Raw genomic sequence first — 20,270 nt, forward strand, 5'->3', positions numbered from 1 at the left:
TTTCCCTCCTCTCCTTAACCCTGACAGCAGCACTGCCGTCTCATCTGTCTCTAAGGCTGAACTCTTCACTCAAACTTTCTGTAAGAACTCCACCCTGGACGATTCTGGGCATATTCCTCCTAATCATCCCCCCTCTGACTCCTTTATGTCTGTTATTAAAATTCTTCCAAATGATGTTTTCTATGCCCTCTCTGGCCTCAACTCTCAGAAGGCTTATGGACCTGATGGAGTGCCTCCTATTGTCCTTAAAAACTGTGCTTCCGTGCTGACACCCTGCCTGGTCAAACTCTTTCGTCTCTGCCTATCAACATCTACCTTTCCTTCCTGCTGGAAGTATGCCTTTGTACAGCCTGTGCCTAAGAAGGATAACCGTTCCAATCCCTCAAACTACCGCCCTATAGCTTTACTTTCATGTATATCTAAAGCTTTTGAATCAATCCTTAACCGGAAGATTCAAAAGCACCTTTCCACTTCTAACCTTCTATCTGATCGCCAGTATGGGTTCCACAAGGGGCATTCTACTGGCGATCTTCTTGCTCTCTTAACTGACTCATGGTCATCCTCTCTTAGCCGTTTTGGTGAAACTTTCTCTGTTGCGCTAGACATATCGAAAGCCTTCGATAGAGTCTAGCACAAGTCTTTTCTTTCTAAACTGCCCTCTTTCGGATTCTATCCCTCTCTCTGTTCCTTTATCTCCAGTTTCCTTTCCGGCCGTTCTATCTCTGCGGTGGTAGACAGTCACTGTTCTTCCCCTAATCCTATCAACAGTGGTGTTCCACAGGGCTCTGTCCTATCACCCACTCTCTTCCTGTTATTCATCAATGATCTTCTTTCCATAACAAAGTGTCCTGCCCACCTCAGACCTTGCTATCATTTCCGATTGGGGCAGAAGGAACCTTGTGTCCTTCAGTGCCTCAAAAACTCAATTTCTCCACCTATCAACTCGACACAATCTTCCAAACACCTATCCCCTATTCTTCGACAACACTCAGCTATCACCATCTTCAACACTAAACATCCTCGGTCTATCCTTAACTCAAAATCTCAACTGGAAACTTCACATCTCCTCTCTCGCTAAATCAGCTTCCTCGAGGTTGGGCGTTCTGTATCGTCTCAGCCAGTTCTTCTCCCCCGCGCAGTTGCTATCCATATACAGGGGCCTTGTCCGCCCTCGTATGGAGTATGCATCTCACAGGTGGGGGGGCTCCACTCACACAGCTCTTCTGATAGTCTTCTACCTCTTAAATTCTGTCGCGATGTTGCCTCTCTTTCTATCTTCTATCGATATTTCCACGCTGACTGCTCTTCAGAATTTGCTAACTGCATGCCTTCCCCCCTCCCGTGGCCCCGCTGCACACGACTTTCTACTCATGCTCATCCCTATACTGTCCAAACCCCTTATGCAAGAGTTAACCAGCATCTTCACTCTTTCATCCCTTACACTGGTAAACTCTGGAACAATCTTCCTTCATCTGTACTTCCTCCTGCCTACGACTTGAACTATTTCAAGAGAAGGGTATCAGGACACCTCTCCTCCCGAAACTGACCTCTCTTTCGGCCACCTCTTTTGATTCTTTTTTAGGAGCAGCGAGTAGCGGGCTGTTTTTTATTATTGTTTCCTTTTTTTGTGTGCCCTTGAGCTGTCTCCTTTGTTGTAAAAAATAAATAAATAAATAAAAAAATAAGATGCTGCAGCAGTCATTTTATCTATCAATAAAATATGAAGCAACAATGAATAAGCATAGGTACTACTATGATGAGTGGAAACATATGCAGAGAATATCGACAAATATAGTATGCCCACTGGAGTCACAAATATATATTACGCTATTTTCATGCATTTTTTCCTGATATGCGATATGACCGACTGGTGGACAAACAATCTGGCATAGCCAATGCACTCAGTAGAACCTGGAGACGTCACTCACCTCAATCTTTTCACTTCACTGGCGTGAGCCACTAATATGGCTTCATAAGGAAATCACATGGCAAGAAATTTCCAGGCTGCTATAACCGCAGGTGGTGTGTTTAGACTCTGCACATTTTCCTAGCTTATCCTATAATAAACTTTCTCAAATTCCAGAAAACTGAGGTACAACTTACCTCCATGCTTTTATTTACCTTCTTAATCAGGTGATTTGCCAAAAATATATTGCCCTCTGCTCTCCAAGCAAAAACCATCCTGCTCCTCATGCAGCCCCTTTGCATTCTCAATCCATTTAGTCTTTCATTCACTGCAACAAAGAAAATCACCTGTCATATTTGTTACTGCAGTATGTGCATCATTCAACTCTTTTCTTTTCTCTTGTATCTTCCTCTAAGTCAGTCTATGTATATTCAACCCATTTCTCTGGTGCATTCTTACCTAATTCAATCAAATAATTCACCCATTCTATCAATCACCACCTCTCCTCCATTCTTATTAAATCATAACGGATTTAATCTGATTCTGCTGCCTTTCCATCTTCTCACACCTCTTATAACATCCTCCCTACTAATGGGTTATTCACATCATCTGCATCCTCTTTTTCCAGTGTCTCACATAAAAAACTCCTACATTATATAGGCTACATACCCAATAATTTCTAACTGACAAATAATTTTGTTACACACCAACCATTCATTTATATATCTTCCTCAATTTCATCAGCTGACATCTCTTCACCTCTTAAGAAATATGCACCATTCATACCCACCTTCAATCACTCTAAACCTTTCTCTTAGACACATTTGGCATTCAAATACAATGAATATTTAATATGGGATGTAAATCAAATACTATTGTATTTAGTTACAAAAGGAAATAATATGTTTGAGGGAGTAATCCATCCCACACAAAATGTTTTCTTATGCCGTGGCAGCCTAGGAGAAATTAATTATCCTAAACAGGAAAAATAAAATATTTAGTGAACCATTTGTGTAATTTTTATACATATATATAAAATTAAACATCTTGTACACATCTTTCCTTGTACATATAAATTCTTAATGCTTAGTCCCAATACTTGATAAGACCATCCCAGCCAGCTGTGGCAATTTTACTCGTTTCATGTGGATGCCACAATATACCAATACATACATCATCATGAGCTTTCCATTTCTGGTAAAGTTTTGTTGTCTTCCAGTCCCACACATGAGCCTTTCCATCAGCATCTCCTGACACCAGATATGACATGTCTGGAGAGAAATCTAGAGTGCAAGCATACCCTGCCACCATGTGGCCTGTGAAAACCTTTTTCCGATTCATTTTAAAGCGGTCTAAGGCAGAAAATATTACAATTTTGTTATCCATACTTTGACAGGCCAGCCACTTCTTGTTTGGTGAAAGAGTAACAGCAGGCATTGAATGCATTGAAGGGTCAGCAATATATTTGAAATCAACAGGAATATCCCATTCCCATACCCTCAAGCTTTTGTCATCTGATGTGGAAACAAATCTTCTGTTTTCATCAATGAAAGTGATTGTGTTTACAGCTCCCAAATGGCGATCATATTCTTGGACAATCTCACCACTTCGAATGTCCCAGCACACAATCTTTTTATCTGATGTGCCAGCAACAAAGAGGTTTTGCTTATCATCATCTGGGTTGAATTTAACACAATATGGTATTTTTCTGCTTGTAAACCTGGAAATACAATCTCCAGTCTCAGTGTCCCATAGCTTGATAAACCGGTCATAACCAGCTGAGAGAAACTGCTTACCAGTATTATCAAAACAGGCATCCCTAACTGCTTGCTTATGTCCCATGTATGTCCTAATGCACCTCCTATTATTGTAAACTTCCCATATTTTTATTTTGGTATCCATAGAGCAAGACAAAAGAAGATGAGCTGAGTTTGGAAGCCATCGTATAGCTGACACACCTTTGGTGTGACCTTTCCAAGTATGAATCATTTTCTTGGGCATAAAACATTTTTCAGGTGGATCAGTGGACTTCAAATTAACACCAACATCTTGTGGAACATGCAAAAAGGATCTTCCCTGATAGTCATATGCATCTTTGATATGCAACAAAGATTTTTCCTCAATTGGCTTATCATCAGTTTGCTTCCCTCTCTTTTGCCGCTTTGCCAGTATCTCATCAAGTTCATGTTGCTCTTCCTCTGATGGCTTCATTACAGTCTTTTCATTTTCAAACTTAGCCCAAGGCCCTTTGAATCCTTCAGTATCTCCTGCATCATCATTCTTGTCACGTTTCCTCTTCTTTGGCAAGTCTGCTTTGTGCTGAGTTTCAAACACTGTGATCCCTGAAGTCTTCTCAGCACTGGTCACATCCCCAATATATCTTCTGCCATCTTCTGGTGCACCAGATATGGATGGGTCAACAGCATAGCCTGTAGAGGGAAAGAAAGTGATTGAAATTAATTATAACCTTTTATCTTTATTAATTAATTGTAGCCAAAAATCATGAAAAAAACAGGCTGATTAGAAAACTTCTACCATTGCTACCTGGAGGAGATGGGGCATCAACCCTAATGTGTGTGTGTGTGTGTGTGTGGGGGGGGGGGGGGAGAGAGAGAGAGAGAGAGAGAGAGAGAGAGAGAGAGAGAGAGAGAGAGAGAGAGAGAGAGAAAAAAAAACTGAAGAGAAAGTACAGAAAGAGTTGGGCATTAAAGAAAAGATTGGTTAGAGAAAGAAAGGCTTGACACGATTCAGTAAGAAAAGATTAGGGATGAGAGAAAACACACACAAACACACACGCAGTGCTGAGTGTAGAAATGAATTATTGGAGCCACTTTATGACATAATAACATGCTCTATAAATACAGGAAAAGTGTCCATAGAGTGGAAGAGAGCAAACATTGTACCAGTTTATTATAGTGGAGATAAAACTGAACCACTGAATTATAGAAGTCTCTTTGACAAGTGTAATGTGCAAGATTTGTGAAAGTATAATAAAAAAAAAAAAAAAGTTGAACATTTAGAAAAGGAAAACATGATAAATAAGGGACAGTTTGGATTTCGAAAAGGGAAATCGTATGTCACCAACTTACTATGTTTCTACTCAAGAGCAATAGATGTGGTGCAAGAGAGAGAAGGATGGGCTGATTGTGTATATCTCGATTTGAAAAAAGCTTTTGACAAGATTCCGCAGAAAAGGTTAATCTGGAAACTACAGCAGTGGGGAGGAATGGGGGGAAAGGTTATCGAGTGGATGAAGGATTACTTAACAGGAAGAGAAATGAGGATGGTGATTAGGGAAGAGAAATCTAATTGGAGGAGAGTAGAGAATGGAGTTCCTCAAGGCTCAGTTCTGGCACCAATAATGTTCATAATATATATATATATATATATATATATATATATATATATATATATATATATATATATATATATATATATATATATATATATATATATAAATGATATGCCAAAAGGTATAAAAAGTTATACGAGCCTTTTTGCAGACGATGCAAAGTTAATAAGAAAAGTAAGGACGGAGGAAGACTGTGAAGAACTTAAAAAAGACCTGGATAGAGTGTATATATGGAGCCAGTTATGGGATATGGAATTTAATGTAAATAATTGCCATGTTATGGAAATGGGGAAAAGTAAAAAAAGACTGATGAAAACATATAGGTAGTACATGAAGAAAAAGATTTGGGAGTAACGATGCTAGACACACTACCCCAAGAAAAGCACATAGACAAGCTATTTGGAGAAACCTACAGGATGATGCAAAATATAAGGGTAGCATTCCATTTCAAGGACAAAGAAAGGAAGAGAATAATAACAACACTGATAAGACCAAAACTTGAATATGCTGCAGTTGTGTGGTCGCCTCACAAAAAGAAGGATATCAAAAAGTTGGAAAGGATGCAGAGAATTGCAACTAAAATGGTCCCACAACTCTCGAATATGACGTATGAAGACAGATTGAAGGAGATAAACTTGACGACACTGGAACAAAGAAGGGAGAGAGGAGACCTGATCATGCTGTATAAGTTGGTAAATAAGTTTGATGAGGTGGATAGAGACAATTTCTTCTTAACTGCGAGAACGCAGGGGCTGAGAGGACATGGAAAGAAATTTAATAAAGGAACCTGTTTGAGTGACTTGAAAAAGTATAGTTTTCCATATAGAAGTGTTAACACTTGGAACAGCTTGCGGGAAGAGGTGGTGGAGGCGAGCAGTGTCCAACAAATGAAGGAAAGGCTGGATGAATGTAGATATGGAGACAGGACTATTAGAGCTTAGGTTGCGCCCGGTAGACGACAAATAGGTAAATACACACACACACACACACACACACACAGGGGGCAGGGCCCAAGAGGGCCCTTCCTGTGTGACATAGAAATCACAGTGCAGGAGATAACTAATGAAATGGAGAATCTACAGTAGATGTGAGGAAGTCACAGGATCCCGACAGTGTTTCCAAATGGATGCTGAAGGAGTGTTGGAATCAATTAGTGGATAAAATACACAAAGTTATAAAAAGATCATTGGGTGAGGGTGTAGCCCCTCTGGACTGGAAAAAAGCTGACATAGTCCCCATCTACAAGAGCGGAAGAAGAAATGACCCACTTAATTATTGACCAGTTTCCCTTACGAGCGTAGTGTCAAAAATATGTGAAAGAATTGTAAAAAAGAAATGGACGTGAAATGGGTGATAGATATTGTACAGAAGAGAGATGGATGGGCTGACGCTGTCTACCTGGACTCGAAAAAGGCCTTTGACAAGGTGCCGCATAGGAGGTTGATGTGGAAGCTGGAGACAGTGGGTAAATTAGGAGGAGGACTTCTAAAGTGGATGGATGATTTTCTGAAGAACAGGATGATGAGAACAACTATTAGACAGGAAATCAAGTTGGAAAAATGTCATGAGTGAAGTTCCGCAAAGCTCTGTGTTGGCCCCAATTATGTTTGCAGTATGTTAATGATATGATAGAAGGAGTGGATAGCTATATGAGTCTGTTTGCTGATGATGCTAAGATAATGAGAAGAGTGGAAAAAGAGGAGGACTGCTTGCTGCTCCAGAGAGACCTGGACACAGTGTGGGAGTGGAGCAGGAAGTGGGAAATGGAATATAATACCAAAAAGTGCAGTTATTGAATTTGGAAAGAGTGTAATGAGAGTAGAGGGACATCATAAGTTGGGTAAGGATAAGTTAGACAAGAAGAAAGAAGAAAAGACCTTGGAGTGATGATCACAGAAAACTTGTCTCCAGAAAGACATGTGAATAAAATATCAGCTGAGACATACAACCTGTGGAGGAACATCAGAGCAGCATTCACATACCCTGATGAGGACATGGTAAGGAAATTAATTGTGACCTTGATACACCCTAGACTAGAATATGGATCAGAAGCTTGGTCGCCATCACTTAAGAAACACGTTAGAAAACTGGAGAGGATACAGAGAGCGCAATAAAAATGGCACCTAGGCTGAGCGGCCTGCCTTATGAAGAAAGATTGCTGAGACTGAACCTCCCTACATTGGAAATTAGAAGGGAAAGAGGAGATTTAATAGCAGTGTATAGGGTGATGAATGGTCAGAGAAATTGGATAGAGATGACCTTTTGATAAGAGAAGAGAGAAACTAAAGAGGAAATGGAAAACTGCTGAGAAAAGGAATTTGTAGAAGAGACATCAAGAAGAACAGCTTCCCACGGAGATGGGTGGGGGTCTGGAATGGGCTGGAGAGGGAAGTGGTACAGGCTAAGTCAATAAGCGCATTTAAGTCCAAATTAGACAGAAGTACAGTACCCTCTCGAGTTTCACGATCCTCGAGTTTAGCGCTTAGTCCTAAATTCTTACCATCACGACTTTCGCACATTACCGCCACGAGTTTCGTGGTGCTTTGACATGTTCGGGTCACGTCTACCTACCGTCGGCGTCATGCGTGCTGCCTTAAAAGGCGGTGTCCAACTATTGGGGCTATGGGCAACTGCGTTTGCCTGTATGCCCAACCAGGAGCGAGTTGTTGGTTGTCCGTATGAATGGAAAACAGTTGAGAGTACAAGCGTGGGTACCTGGGTATCAAATGGCTGCATGTAAACAAACAGACGACGGCAGTGGCTGAGGAGCGAGGAGCAGTGGAAGGTGGCCCACCAAGAGACTCGTAAAATGGACTGGCAGAGCTGCTTTGCTTACTAATTGATTAACAAGATAAGAGAACACCCCTTGCTGTGGAACCACAGTCCAAAAAACTTTTTTCTCGAGTCTATGAAAATTGTAGATCTCCCGGTGTTGTTTTCTTCTTCTACTTTTGACCTGTAATGCATGGCAGCGACGGTGAAAAGTAACAGTGGAAAATAGCAAAAGGGCACAGAAAACCAAAATCAGGGAAAGAAAAGAACAGAAAAAACACCTAAGTTCAGGGTGAAGTGTATAAGTGCACACTGTGAAGTAAATAACGGCCGCTTTCACAGTCATTGTTTGTTTTGATCGTTACCAATGGCAGCGATCGACGCTATAATTTTCCACGTGAAATTGGCCTATGGGATAGTGGTGGCTGCAGAGAAAGCGACAGGTGTAGAGAGTGTGTGGTGAGGTGCAGGGCGAGGCTAACCCCGCAGCTGCCATGAGGTGCCGTTGTAAAGGCAATACCTCCGACACCATCACATCACATCACTACCTACCGGCCAGTTTCACATGGAAATACTACTACAGCGGCGATACCCGCGACTGATAATGATCAATACAAACAAAATGACTGTGAAAGCGGCCCTAAATGTATGTTGTGAAGTGTAAAAGTGTGGAGGAGGAGGACCTAAGAAGCAATACAAAGTGTTACAGGTCAAAAGAAGAAGAAGGTTCACTATACACTGGCCGGTGTTGCGAGAAATATCTCCCCGCTGAAATTAGTCATTCTGCTGTCCACCACGCATGCGCGCTGTGGGAATACACAGCATTAAAAGTGTTAATTTGCCTGGATTTGTTCTTTTTTGTCTGCTTGTGGTCTTTGTGAGCGGTGAGGGAAATATGGAAGTAGTAAGCAAGTTGAACCTCTCTGCGAGCTATTTTGCGGCGGCGGCAGTGGTTTACGTTCGATAGGCATTGACAAGTCAATCATGATGTTAGTGATTTCATGATTTATAACATAAAGAGTTAGCAGATTATACCATAACACACAGAAAACTACCAGAAGCTATAGGTTTGTCCAACTGTACCACGGGTGACCGCGAGCAACCACCCTTACATTAGCAGACGACACCACATGGATCACAAGCGTGTATTCAGAACTGCCAGCCAAGTGTAAGGCAGCCGCCTTCAACTGTGGCTTCAGAACGACCTGTTCTCACTTCCCATTTTCTGCCTATTACCAAGGTACATATTTTGAGATAACAAGAGAGTAAAGTCGAAAAAATTGTGATAACAAGGGAGTCAAGTCGAAAAAAAAAAAAGTAATTTTTTTCCACGGGCCAGATCCAATAAGCGCTTTTTCATGTATTGCAATACCTCGAGTTTCGCGATCCTCGAGTTTATCGCTAAACCTTCAGAACGAAGCAAACACGAAACTCAAGAGAGTACTGTAGTTGGAAAGACGGGACAGCACGAGCATAGCTCCGTTCCTGTAAATTACAACTATAGTCTGTCCAAAATAACTTGGCCAATTTGCACCGAGAAGCCCCTCCCCCATTCTGGCTAAGCTCCGCCCCCCCTTTCATCTGATTGGCTGCTGATGACGTCATGCATTGTATCAAAGAGACGCACCAAATATATATGATTGAGATAATCTAGCTAGATTCAATTTGATGTTAGGTACTTTAGGTATTATTTCTGAAGGTGTGCTATTTTGACTTCTAGTCATAAAATAAGTGCTTTAACCCTTTCCATCCGTGATGCAGATGTCGGCGTCACAGTATGGAAAGGGTCAAGAGGAAATGAAAGAGGATTAATCCTCTTCTAAACCGCTCAATCCCTTTTAATTCCACTTAATCCTCTTCCATTTCCTCTTAAGAGGATTAGAAGAGGATTAAGAGGTTTAGAAGAGGACTATACCTTTCCATACGGTGACGACGTCGCCGTCGCCGAAGAGAAGGGGTTAAATACAAAGTGCTGAAGTAGACAACACCAGGACTGAAAGTTAGTAAACAATGGGTAAAGCATCGCCGTTGCCACGGACATGCACGTGAGGGGCCTCAAGTGGCGAAGACGTAAACTAATAGCGAATATGGTCTATTGAGGAAAGAAGCAAATCAGAAAAACATGGATGACAGAATAAGAAAGTGGTGTACAAGGAGAGGCAAAGAGAGAAACAGATGAGTTAGAGATCATTTATACTAATATAGATGAGGTAATAATAAAAAATAAAAATAAAAACTCATAGAAAAACAGCTGGAAATTGTTTGCCCCAATGAAACAAAATAAGCAGATGTCATGTTTAAAACACAAGAAAAATATATTGTTGGGAGACAAAACAGGAAGGATCAGAGGGGTGGAGGTGTTATGATGATAAACAAATTTAAAATTTACCCCTAAGGCTAATTACCGGACGAGATGAGGAATGTTAAATGACATTCTGAGAGAATTCAGAACAGAAGAGCAAAAAAGTAATATTAGTGGGAGATTTTAATTGTAGTGAAGTTGAAGATGTTCGAAAGTAAGGCAGACAGAAATGGCTTACTTGGGGAAACAGGTTATTAACCCCTCCAAACCGTAAAAGTTTTTCTCGAGAGATCCCCCATAATGCAAAAATCATCGAAAAATACACTTTGAAACTGAGAAAAAGTCATAAAAGATGTTTTATAGAAAATTTTCTGGTGCACCCTGCCGTGAAATCTGTTTCTTTCTAGGTTGTCGCATTTGGCTGAAATTTCATGATTCCCGAAATTCAACTTTTTACTGGTGCGATGTACAGATAAAATTATTGAAGAAAAGTTGCTCATTTTATCACAATGGAGTCTGAAAATTATAGTTAATAATCTTTCACCTGGAAATTTACTGCCTACAGAGAGCCAAAGTTGTGGTGAAACTCAATAAATAATTTTTGTAAATTTTTGTAGTTTTTTCCCATTCTGGAATGAATCTCATTGAATAAAAGTTGTAGAAAATCATCCGTATAACTCAACTGTGAAATTTGGACTGACTGTTTGGCTGCAATTCCATGATTCCCAAAAAATTCAGTTTCGGCGATCACTGCTCATAGGTAACGATCAAAACAAACAAAAGTGACTGTGAAAGCGGCACTTAGTAAGGATCAGACTGCGCATACGCGAGTTTTCATCCGCATTCAGCGGGGGGTGTCGCAATTACCCTACCTGCGTATAAGCGAATCCATGAACGGTGAGGCCGCGAACGGCAGGGGGGCGTCTGTAGGTAAATACACACACACACACACACACAAGCACCAAAATTAATGAAGAGAGAGAGCTTACTACATACTGTTTCATCCACTTTACACAAGAGCAACTTACCATATGTTGTGAAGGTTCTTCTTTGAGACTCAAACTCAAAATCATTGAAGTGTGCAGTCTCTACATAGCCAGCCAAGGTATTCCTGTCCACTTCATGGTACTTGGAATGAACAGCTTCTGGGCCCAGCACAGGAGCGTAGAGTTCATCAAATTTGGGATTGTACATCAGCTCCTTTTGATCTGGATCTATGTGCTGACGATCATCAAGTTCTTTCTGAAATTCATGTATATACAAGTTAGATTTATATGTGAAAAAAGTTCAGTATATCTTAGCTCCATATTATTATAATAGAAAATTGGAAATTTCTCAGTCTTCCAGTCACTCTCATCAGTCTATTATAATTTTGTACAAGCTAATCACATGACAAAACCACTTCACCAAATAAAGATTCATTCACTCCCAAATTCTACGATCGCTTCTTTTTACTCTCCTATCCACATCATACCAATTTTCATTCTTCTCCTCAAGTGGTTCACCTCTACTACACATATACTGTTCTCACCCTGAGCAGTTGTCAGGTCTGTCCAGAGCACATTTCATAACAAGTTGTGTCCCTGGTGTGCATCAGTGATGTCAGTGTCCATATATTCTGTGGGGCTTGACAACACTGATACCACATAATGTCATGCAGTGAATCTGAACATCAGCGCACACAGTAGAAAGGTAATATCTAAGTAGTGAGTGCTCCTGCGAGAACCACATATAGGGTGAAAAAAAATACAATCAAAAGACCCGTAATGAACACCACTGAGTATCGGGAATTGAACACATACCTTCTGAGTAGAAGTTAAGGTAGCATACCAACTACGTCAGTGCGGGGCGGGAGCATCAGGAATAGGTCACAGAAGTGGCAGCTGGCACGGTGACCTTTTAGCTCTTCAGTGGCATAGTCGATATGCTGCCCTGACTTCTACTCAGAAGGTATGGGTTCGTTTCCCGGCACTCAGTGGTGTTCATTATGGGTCTTTTGATTGAATTATTTTTTACACTAAATGTTCTTGCAGGAGCACCCACTACTTAGATATTACCTTACTACTCAGAAGGGACAGGTTTGATTCCGGGCACTCAGCGGCGTTTATTACGGGATTTTTTCACGGTGTTATTACAGTTTCTCTGATAATCAGAAGACATTAGTAAGATAAATTTGAAGAATTAATGTTGCAGTATATACCATTCTATTGGAACTGAAATGGCAAGCCATTGCCACAAAGATAGAAAACTTTTGCTGCTAAGATAGTAACCTATCATGGATAAAATAGTAACTAAACACATGCAGTGTTTAGTACATATATCTATATACCTACCTCTAAGGGAAGTGCTTTGTATGCACATAAATATTTGAACTTTTAAGTACTTATGCTGCATTTTTCTGTTTTTATCTATAAATCATCACCCTGGGAGTAACAGGGAAGATTTTGGGAACTTATGAATGCAATAATTTGCAAATACAGCCAAACCTCAGTTTACGAGTTTAATTCGTTCCAGAATTTTGCTCACAAATCAAAACACTAAAAAAACAAAACAAATTTCCCCATTTAAATTAATGGGAATCCCATTATTGCATCCCATATCCCAAAGAAATATTAACATGAAAATCATTTTACATTTAATTTTTAGAATAAAAGTAATTTTACTAACAACTAGTAACAATAAATAATATAAATAACATGGTATAATAATATAAATATAAAGAGTATAAAGAATAGTGTAATATAGAAATAATATAGTGTTGCAAACACAAAGATCGCACACTAGAACACAAACATATGCAGACACACGCGCACGGTGCTACCTCTGCAAGTGTACGAAGCGGACTAAGGCGGTGTCACACTGGGCGTTTTCCTCCAACCATTGGAGCTAGGAGCAACTGCAGTTGCCTGTACCACCAAACGGGAGCGAGTTATTGGTTTGGGTGAACACTCCTGTCCTCACGTCTTTGAAGCCATGATCGTACCCACAACAGCTTTTTCCTTCCAATTAACTGTAGCAACAAGTCCATAATTTGAGAAAAAACAGCACAAGCCACAACAGACCTTACTTTTTAAAACGGTGCCATGAGGATACAGAGCAACTGGTTTGTTTACATTGTGGATTTGGGCAGCTGACCTCGGTTATGTGTTACACACACACAGAAAATTTGGAGTTGCCGGTTGTGCCTACTGCCAATGCGGTTGGAGGAAAAAGGCCCAGTGTGACACCAGCTTGAGATCCCATTCCCATTGTCTTCTGGGGAGCTACTGATACCCAACACTGTCCTTTCCTGGGTAGCACCTGTGGCTTCTGTCGATGGTTGTGGCTGGCCGGGAGGGAGTATTTGATCACTGTCCCTGTAGCTGTCCTCTATTTCTCCTCCATCTACTTGTTTTATACTGAGTAGCTAGGATTTCTGCACAGCAATGTTAGTTTGAGCTTCTTCCTCCCATCTTTGTCCTCATACTTGGAGAAACAGCATGTTTTACAGTCATATTATCTGCTAGTCTTTGCAAAACATAACAGGATGTAGATGGGAAGCCCTGTGCAGTAGTAGTGAATCCACTTTTTGCAGCCATCACACCTAATTGAGTGGTCTAGGTGACCACTAGCCTGGCATTCACCACAAAAGATAAATTCCGTCTGTTAAATGTTCAGTGAGAAGGAAAAAAAACGTTGGATATTTGTGATACTAAAAAGAAAAAAAATCTTGATATTTTAGAGCTACCTGAAACATGGTTAACCCTTTCATTGCTAAACGCTTGCAGCGGGCGTTAGGCGTATTTGCTGGTGGCGCTAAACGCTCACTGCAAGCTCCAGCTGCACTCAAATCTCCTGCGTATGAGAGTGTTCCAACACTAATTCTCACAACACAGGATTGCCAATTGAGTGGGTTTTTCACTAAATTTGGTGGAAAATTATATCAGCCCAGCGCGGCAAATCTACGGACGAGTAACTGGTGGATGTTCTTGCCCAATATAGCGGCATTTTTGCATAGCTTCACCTATCACCTGACTGATTCTCTCTCTCACCTGGTTCTCTCCCCTGGTGGGCTTCCCAGAACCCGGTAGACACAGGGCCCAAAAGGAAGCCGCACTCTGCTGATGCGCCAGCCCGACTAATTCAGTAACCTCCATACATACAAATACATGTGCTATAGACAGAGCTGGAATTGTGCATCATGTGCAGCAAAGTAAATAATCAATTAATAATATGACAAAATAGTTGTAAATATTGCAGTTGGCAATACTCACTTGCCAGAGTCTGAAAAAGAGATGTCCACAGTTACCTCAATATAGCTGATCATCCCGCATGCACCAACGTAAGTGTTAACATTCAACACTTCCTGAACATGCATGTACGTTCGCAAAAGAGGCATACATAACCGACTCCTATAGATCTGGACCTCCTCTTTCCAGTGGTGTTTTTGGTTTTTAGCTGTGATGAATAGTTTTTGAGATACAGAGGTTAAAAGAACCCCCCCATTGGGCTCCCCAACTGCGCCTGAGGGGATAGGTGCGTCCAGAATGCGCGCAAGGAAAGGGTTAAGTGACTGTAATGATGCCAAGATTATTGAAATGACACAAGCAACCTTCAAGAAAGCTCTGAAGACTCACTCATTCACTAAATCCTACAACGTTACAAACATGTGCATTGATAATTTTTTTAGATGCTAACATCATTATATTGTTGACGGCCCTGTGAATCGCAGAGGCAGCAGAGTGGGGGCTGAAACCTCACCAAAAGTAACAGTAACAGTAAATCCGGTTAAGATTTGTTTTAGTACTGTGCCAGTATCTCATTACCTACCTTATGAAACATCAGTAGCTCTTCATATATCTTTTCTACAAACCTTCAACTGTCATGAAAATGCTTTCAAAATCCATAAGAACATAAGAACATAGGGAAACTGCAAGAGGCCGGGTGGCCTACACAGGGCAGCTCCAGAATCCCCCCCACTACTCACGGTGGGTGAGGTGTAGTTACAGGGGTTACAGGTAGAGGCTTGATCCTCGTTATACCGGCGGTACTAGGCACGCATCCAGTACCCCGTCACCTTACTGCACCCACACCTCACTACCACCTGCCTATATCTCTCCTAAATCTATACTTTTCTAATTTAAATCCATTACTGTGAGTTCTATCCTGCTGGCTAATTCTCAGTACTTTACTTATATCGCCTTTGTTGTAACCCTTGACCCATTTGAATACTTCTATCAGATCTCCCCGCACTCTTCGTCTCTCTAGTGAATGTAAGTTTAGATGTTTCAACCTATTTTGATATGGGAGGTTCCTCAGCCCCTGAATCATCTTGGTCATCCTCCTCTGAACTGATTCTAGCAAGTTGATGTCCATTCTGTAGTATGGGCACCAAAACTGGACAGCATAATCTAAGTGTGGCCTAACTAACGCTAAATAGAGTCTGAGGATGACCTCTACACCCCTGTTGGTTACCGACCTGTTAATAAAGCCTAATACCCTGTTAGCCCTATTCCTCGCACTAATACATTGCCTCCTCTGGTGCTGGCCGCGGCGAATATGGTGCCGCCGCAAAATAGCTTGCAGAGGGTTTTGTTAGGTTAGGTAAGGTTAGCTAAGGTTATATTCATGCTCCATGATAAAATTTGCGGTATTTGCATAAAAAATAACAGGTTTGCTTTGGCAACGGCCGCAGTGGCGGTGCAGCCGGTGTTGCAAGAAATACCTCCTCGCAGAAATAAGTCGCATATACATGTGGTGGGGTTCAGGGGGGGGCACAGCCCCCCCTGGTTAGAAGTGGGGGTCGAGAGGGGCGCAGCCCCTCCATTAGCAGGTCGTAAAGTTCAGTTGGAGTAGTTTAAATATGCTCCCCCACTCTAAACCCTCTGCGAGCTATTTTGCGGCTGCGGCGGCGGCACCGTCGCCAAAGGAGGCGACGCGCTTTCGTAAACATTATCCCTTATTTTCAAGACTAAAAAAAAAAAGGGTAAAGATTCGTATTAGGTCCGTGCCAGTATCTCATAATCTACTTTATGAAACATCACTATCTCTTCATATATCTTTTCTACAAACCTTCAACAGTCATGGAAACACTTTGAAAATCCAATTCAAGGACTTTTTTTTTACTCTCGAAAATAGGGGAAAAAGTTTACGGAAGCGCGTCGCCTCCTCTGGCGGCAGCCGCAACGACGCTGCACCTGCCGCAGCCGTAAAATAGCTTGCAGAGGGTTTAGGGTCGGGGAGCATATTTAAACTACTCCAACCGAACTTTACGACCCCCCCCACATGTATATGTGACTTATTTCAGCGAGGAGGTATTTCTCGCAACACCGGCTGCACCGCCGCCAGAGGAGGCGACACGCTTTCGTAAACATTATCCCCTATTTTCAAGAGTAAAAAAAAAACGAATTGGATTTTCAAAGCGTTTCCATGACTGTTGAAGGTATGTAGAAAAGATGTATGAAGAGATACTGATGTTTCATAAGGTAGGTAATGAGATACTGGCACGGACCTAAAACAAATCTTAACCAAAAAAAGTTCTTGAATTGGATTTTCAAAGCGTTTCCATGACTGTTGAAGGTTTGAAGAAAAGATATATGAAGAGATAAGTAATGTTTCATAAAGTAGATAATGAGATACTGGCACGTTACTAAAACGAATCTTTAACGTAAATCCTACATTACAAACACACGCATGGCGGATAAGTTTCAGAGCTAATAATATATTGATGATGATAATAATAATAATAATAATAATATATTGATTGCTGATGGCCCTGTGGAGCAGGTAGCAAAGCGGGGCCTGAAACCTCATCAACAGTATGCGGTAAACGGTGTACTTTTTCTTTGAATGTCTGCTTACCATACACCAAGTTGTTTTGTAACCTCTGCTCACGGCACAGAAGTCTACTTGAAGACAAGTTCCAGCAGAGCTGGGCTGCCATTAATGCATAACTAGTTGTAAACCCTACCATGACCATCCAAATCACGATGTGAGGTAGTCAAGCAGGTGAGTCAACGTTGGGCAAGACATGGAAGACATGAAAGTCTGAGGCTCGATACTCACGGTGGAGGTGACTTCCGGCGAGACGACTATCTGTAAGTCTTGACCTATCGTGTGGCCACTCTCTATTGGCTTCAGGTGCTGCACGAGGTCGTCGGTGTCGTCTAGGTCGCTGTCGCTGCCGTAGCCCCGCAGGGTGAGCAACGACGACATGTTTGTTTGGGCCCACAGGCAGCGTCCGCCGCCACCCCCTCAATCAACACAAGGAATGGACACTTTTAACAACGATCTTATTTGAAAATTTAAAATAATAAAATTTTAGTAGACGAAAAATATTACTGATTTTTAGATTATTTCATATTTTTGTCATCATCATACGCACGAAATAAATACAAGGTTAGTGCTTGATCAGGTACATCCTGCTTAGAAGCCCTTGGTCTTGGTCTTAGGCGGCTGCATACCATTTTTAGACCTCTTCCGAGGTTGACTCTTGATCTTCCCCTTTTATAATTTTTCTGTCTTTGTTTCCGGCTTCCAATCAACCTTTTATACATGTATTGTATAATCACACTCTGTACTGCCTGGGGGTTGGGATGGCATGCTCCTCCCTTCTCCTTTGTTGTTTACTTGCAACAATAAACTATCAATCAATCCTTTTTCTTTATATGGCTCACCCACAGAGTTACATACTGTTACCCCAGGGGGTATATTTTCATGTGTATTTGTGTCATTCGTGTGGGGCGGTGCTAGTTTGGGGAGCGGAGGGCTGTGAAGGCCGGCGGCGTGGGGTGCATCGCGGCGGTCGGCCCGGGATGTATGTATTATGATTTAAACTAGGAATTTTAAATAATTATAATACTTGCTGCCGGCAGCACGTACGATAATGTTTAGCAGAGCAGCGGGCGCCGCTCTTCACTGTGAGGTGAAGCATGGGGAAAGAATGAGAATGATCGAGGGAGCTAGACTCGTTATGAGAGAGAGACAATGAGAATAAGAGAATGTTCTACCATTCTACACCGTTGATGAGGTTTCAGGCCCTGCTCCGCCGCCGCTGTGTGAGACAAAGAATGAGAAAGGAAGAACGTACGTGTGTGTGTGTGAGAGAGAGAGAGAGAGAGAGAGAGAGAGAGAGAGAGAGAGAGAGAGAGAGAGAGAGAGAGAGAGAGAGAGAGAGAGAGAGATGAATGAGGATGAGAAAGAGGTGGAGAATGAGAGGTAATGAGAATTAAAGAATAAGAATGAGAGAATGAGAACGAGAATTAACGTTGTCAGGCAAATGAGTGCCCGTGGGCCGAATCGACTCGGCAGCTTGCCCAGGTTTACACTCTTATTTTACATGTTTTGCAAAATAACTGTTTCCATTGTACTTCTGATAGTACCCAAAGACCTCTACATTCCAGTATTGTGTCCTAATTGTGTGTTAAAGCCATGGGAGGTGAATTGCAGGTGATTTCCTTGAAATTTCCATCAAGGAATCATCTGTATTCTTTTGTGTCGCTCTTTTTTAAGTTCAGTTTTCTTGCCTCCTATATAATGTTTCACCACAAATATTATTTTGCCTTACCGATGAAACGTTATGCTGCCATACTCGCCTCTGTGGGCGCAACCAAAGGCAGAGTAAGCCGGCATGAAGGCAAAATGTTGGTGTTTGGGTGTCGCGCGTCCGGCCAGCCTGGCTATGTTATGGGCCAAGACTGCTTCACTCCTGTGACGTTATGCCGTCTCCTTGTATTCTTCCTCCAAGAGCAGCAGTGTAAACACCTTCCAGCGCTCTGATTGGAGGGACATTGGAATGCATCGTGTGGAGGCAGCGGCGTGCCAGCCGTAGGAATGTTGAGTGGCAAAATTTTCAACACTCCCTTCCACCGCTGACTGTGTAATACTGACAGCATGACACCATGCCGGACTTGTTTGACTTATTTTTTATTGCATGAAGGTAATATCTGACAAGAGGCTGCACTGATGCATTTCTATTAACCACGGGATTGAGTGTTAAAGGATATGTCAATTAATGCTTTTAGTTTGCCATCAATAATCATTATAATGTTACACCACCGGCCCGCACACCACACTCCACAGCACGAGCAGGCGATGTGCCTCAACCCCAGACCACCACACGCAGGTCGCGAACACTCTAGAACAGCAAGACACACGTACCACGCCGACACTCCCCAGGGCCGCCAACACACCATGTGCACGAGCGGGCAAGGCAGGGCAAAGAGGCTCAAAGTGCAGGTTTTCTACTTTACTGAACAGCTCCAACTCGAACAGAACACTGGTTTACAAGGCAGAGTAGCTCCCAGTACTCAGGGGGGGGGGGGGGGCACGGGCTCAGAAAGGCGGGTAGGGCACACAGGAGCGGGCAGCACGTCTCTCGTCTCTGAAAGCTGGACTCTCCCTGCCCCGCGGCTCCGCCGGCCGCTCCCGGCCGGGCTGCCGCGATGCACCCCACGCCGCCGGCTATCACCAGCTCTCCTCGCCCTAAACTAGCACCCCCCACACAAACAATACAAATAACACAGAAAATATACCCCCTGGCGTAACAATAACGACATGAATAATGTACAGCACTCAGATTTTTTTATGTAAAGATGATAGTGGCCATTAAATCTCTGATAATTTGCTAATTTGGTACAGAAAAATGTCAATTAAGCCTCGCTGGACCCCAAAACGCTGCAGCACTTGTCTCTGGCAGCGACTCCACCAGGGCCACCAGATGGCAGGTCAGTTCAGTGCAGCACCCCATTCAGATGTAGCAAAGGATGTGAGGAGGGTGTAAGTCTAAACGATGTAGGGAGTTACATCCTCGAACTTACATCCTCATTTCTGAATCTGGCCCCAGTAAAAATGCTGTGTTGTTTGGCTTCGTTTGACTTGTCGGTGACACTACTGAAAACGCCTTATTATATATATATATATTAATATATATATATATATATATATATATATATATATAT

The 20,270-nt window shown here is 42.1% G+C and overlaps 1 protein-coding gene across 1 annotated transcript; it reads right to left on the minus strand.

Moving 5' to 3' along the window:
* Window positions 1–2,910: 2,910 nt before the first annotated feature.
* Window positions 2,911–17,543, minus strand: LOC127003973 (pre-mRNA-processing factor 17-like). Its single transcript, XM_050871054.1, has 3 exons — window positions 17,377–17,543; window positions 11,361–11,574; window positions 2,911–4,335 (listed from the first exon to the last, which is right to left on the minus strand). The coding sequence occupies exons 1-3, from the start codon at window positions 17,524–17,526 to the stop codon at window positions 2,993–2,995; spliced, it is 1,707 nt and encodes a 568-aa protein (XP_050727011.1). The 5' UTR covers window positions 17,527–17,543; the 3' UTR covers window positions 2,911–2,992.
* Window positions 17,544–20,270: the final 2,727 nt, after the last annotated feature.

This window comes from Eriocheir sinensis, chromosome 3 (assembly GCF_024679095.1).
Source record: "Eriocheir sinensis breed Jianghai 21 chromosome 3, ASM2467909v1, whole genome shotgun sequence".
NCBI classification, from domain to species: domain Eukaryota; kingdom Metazoa; phylum Arthropoda; class Malacostraca; order Decapoda; family Varunidae; genus Eriocheir; species Eriocheir sinensis.

What these genes read in the sequence shown, in the direction of transcription:
- LOC127003973 (XM_050871054.1), bottom strand. Translation starts at nt 17,526, where the DNA reads ATGTCGTCGTTGCTCACCCTGCGGGGCTACGGCAGCGACAGCGACCTA. An exon ending in CGCCGGAAGTCACCTCCACC is followed by an intron (nt 11,575 to 17,376) that starts GTGAGTATCGAG and finishes CATGAATTTCAG; the next exon opens with AAAGAACTTGATGATCGTCA. An exon ending in AAGAACCTTCACAACATATG is followed by an intron (nt 4,336 to 11,360) that starts GTAAGTTGCTCT and finishes TTCCCTCTACAG; the next exon opens with GCTATGCTGTTGACCCATCC.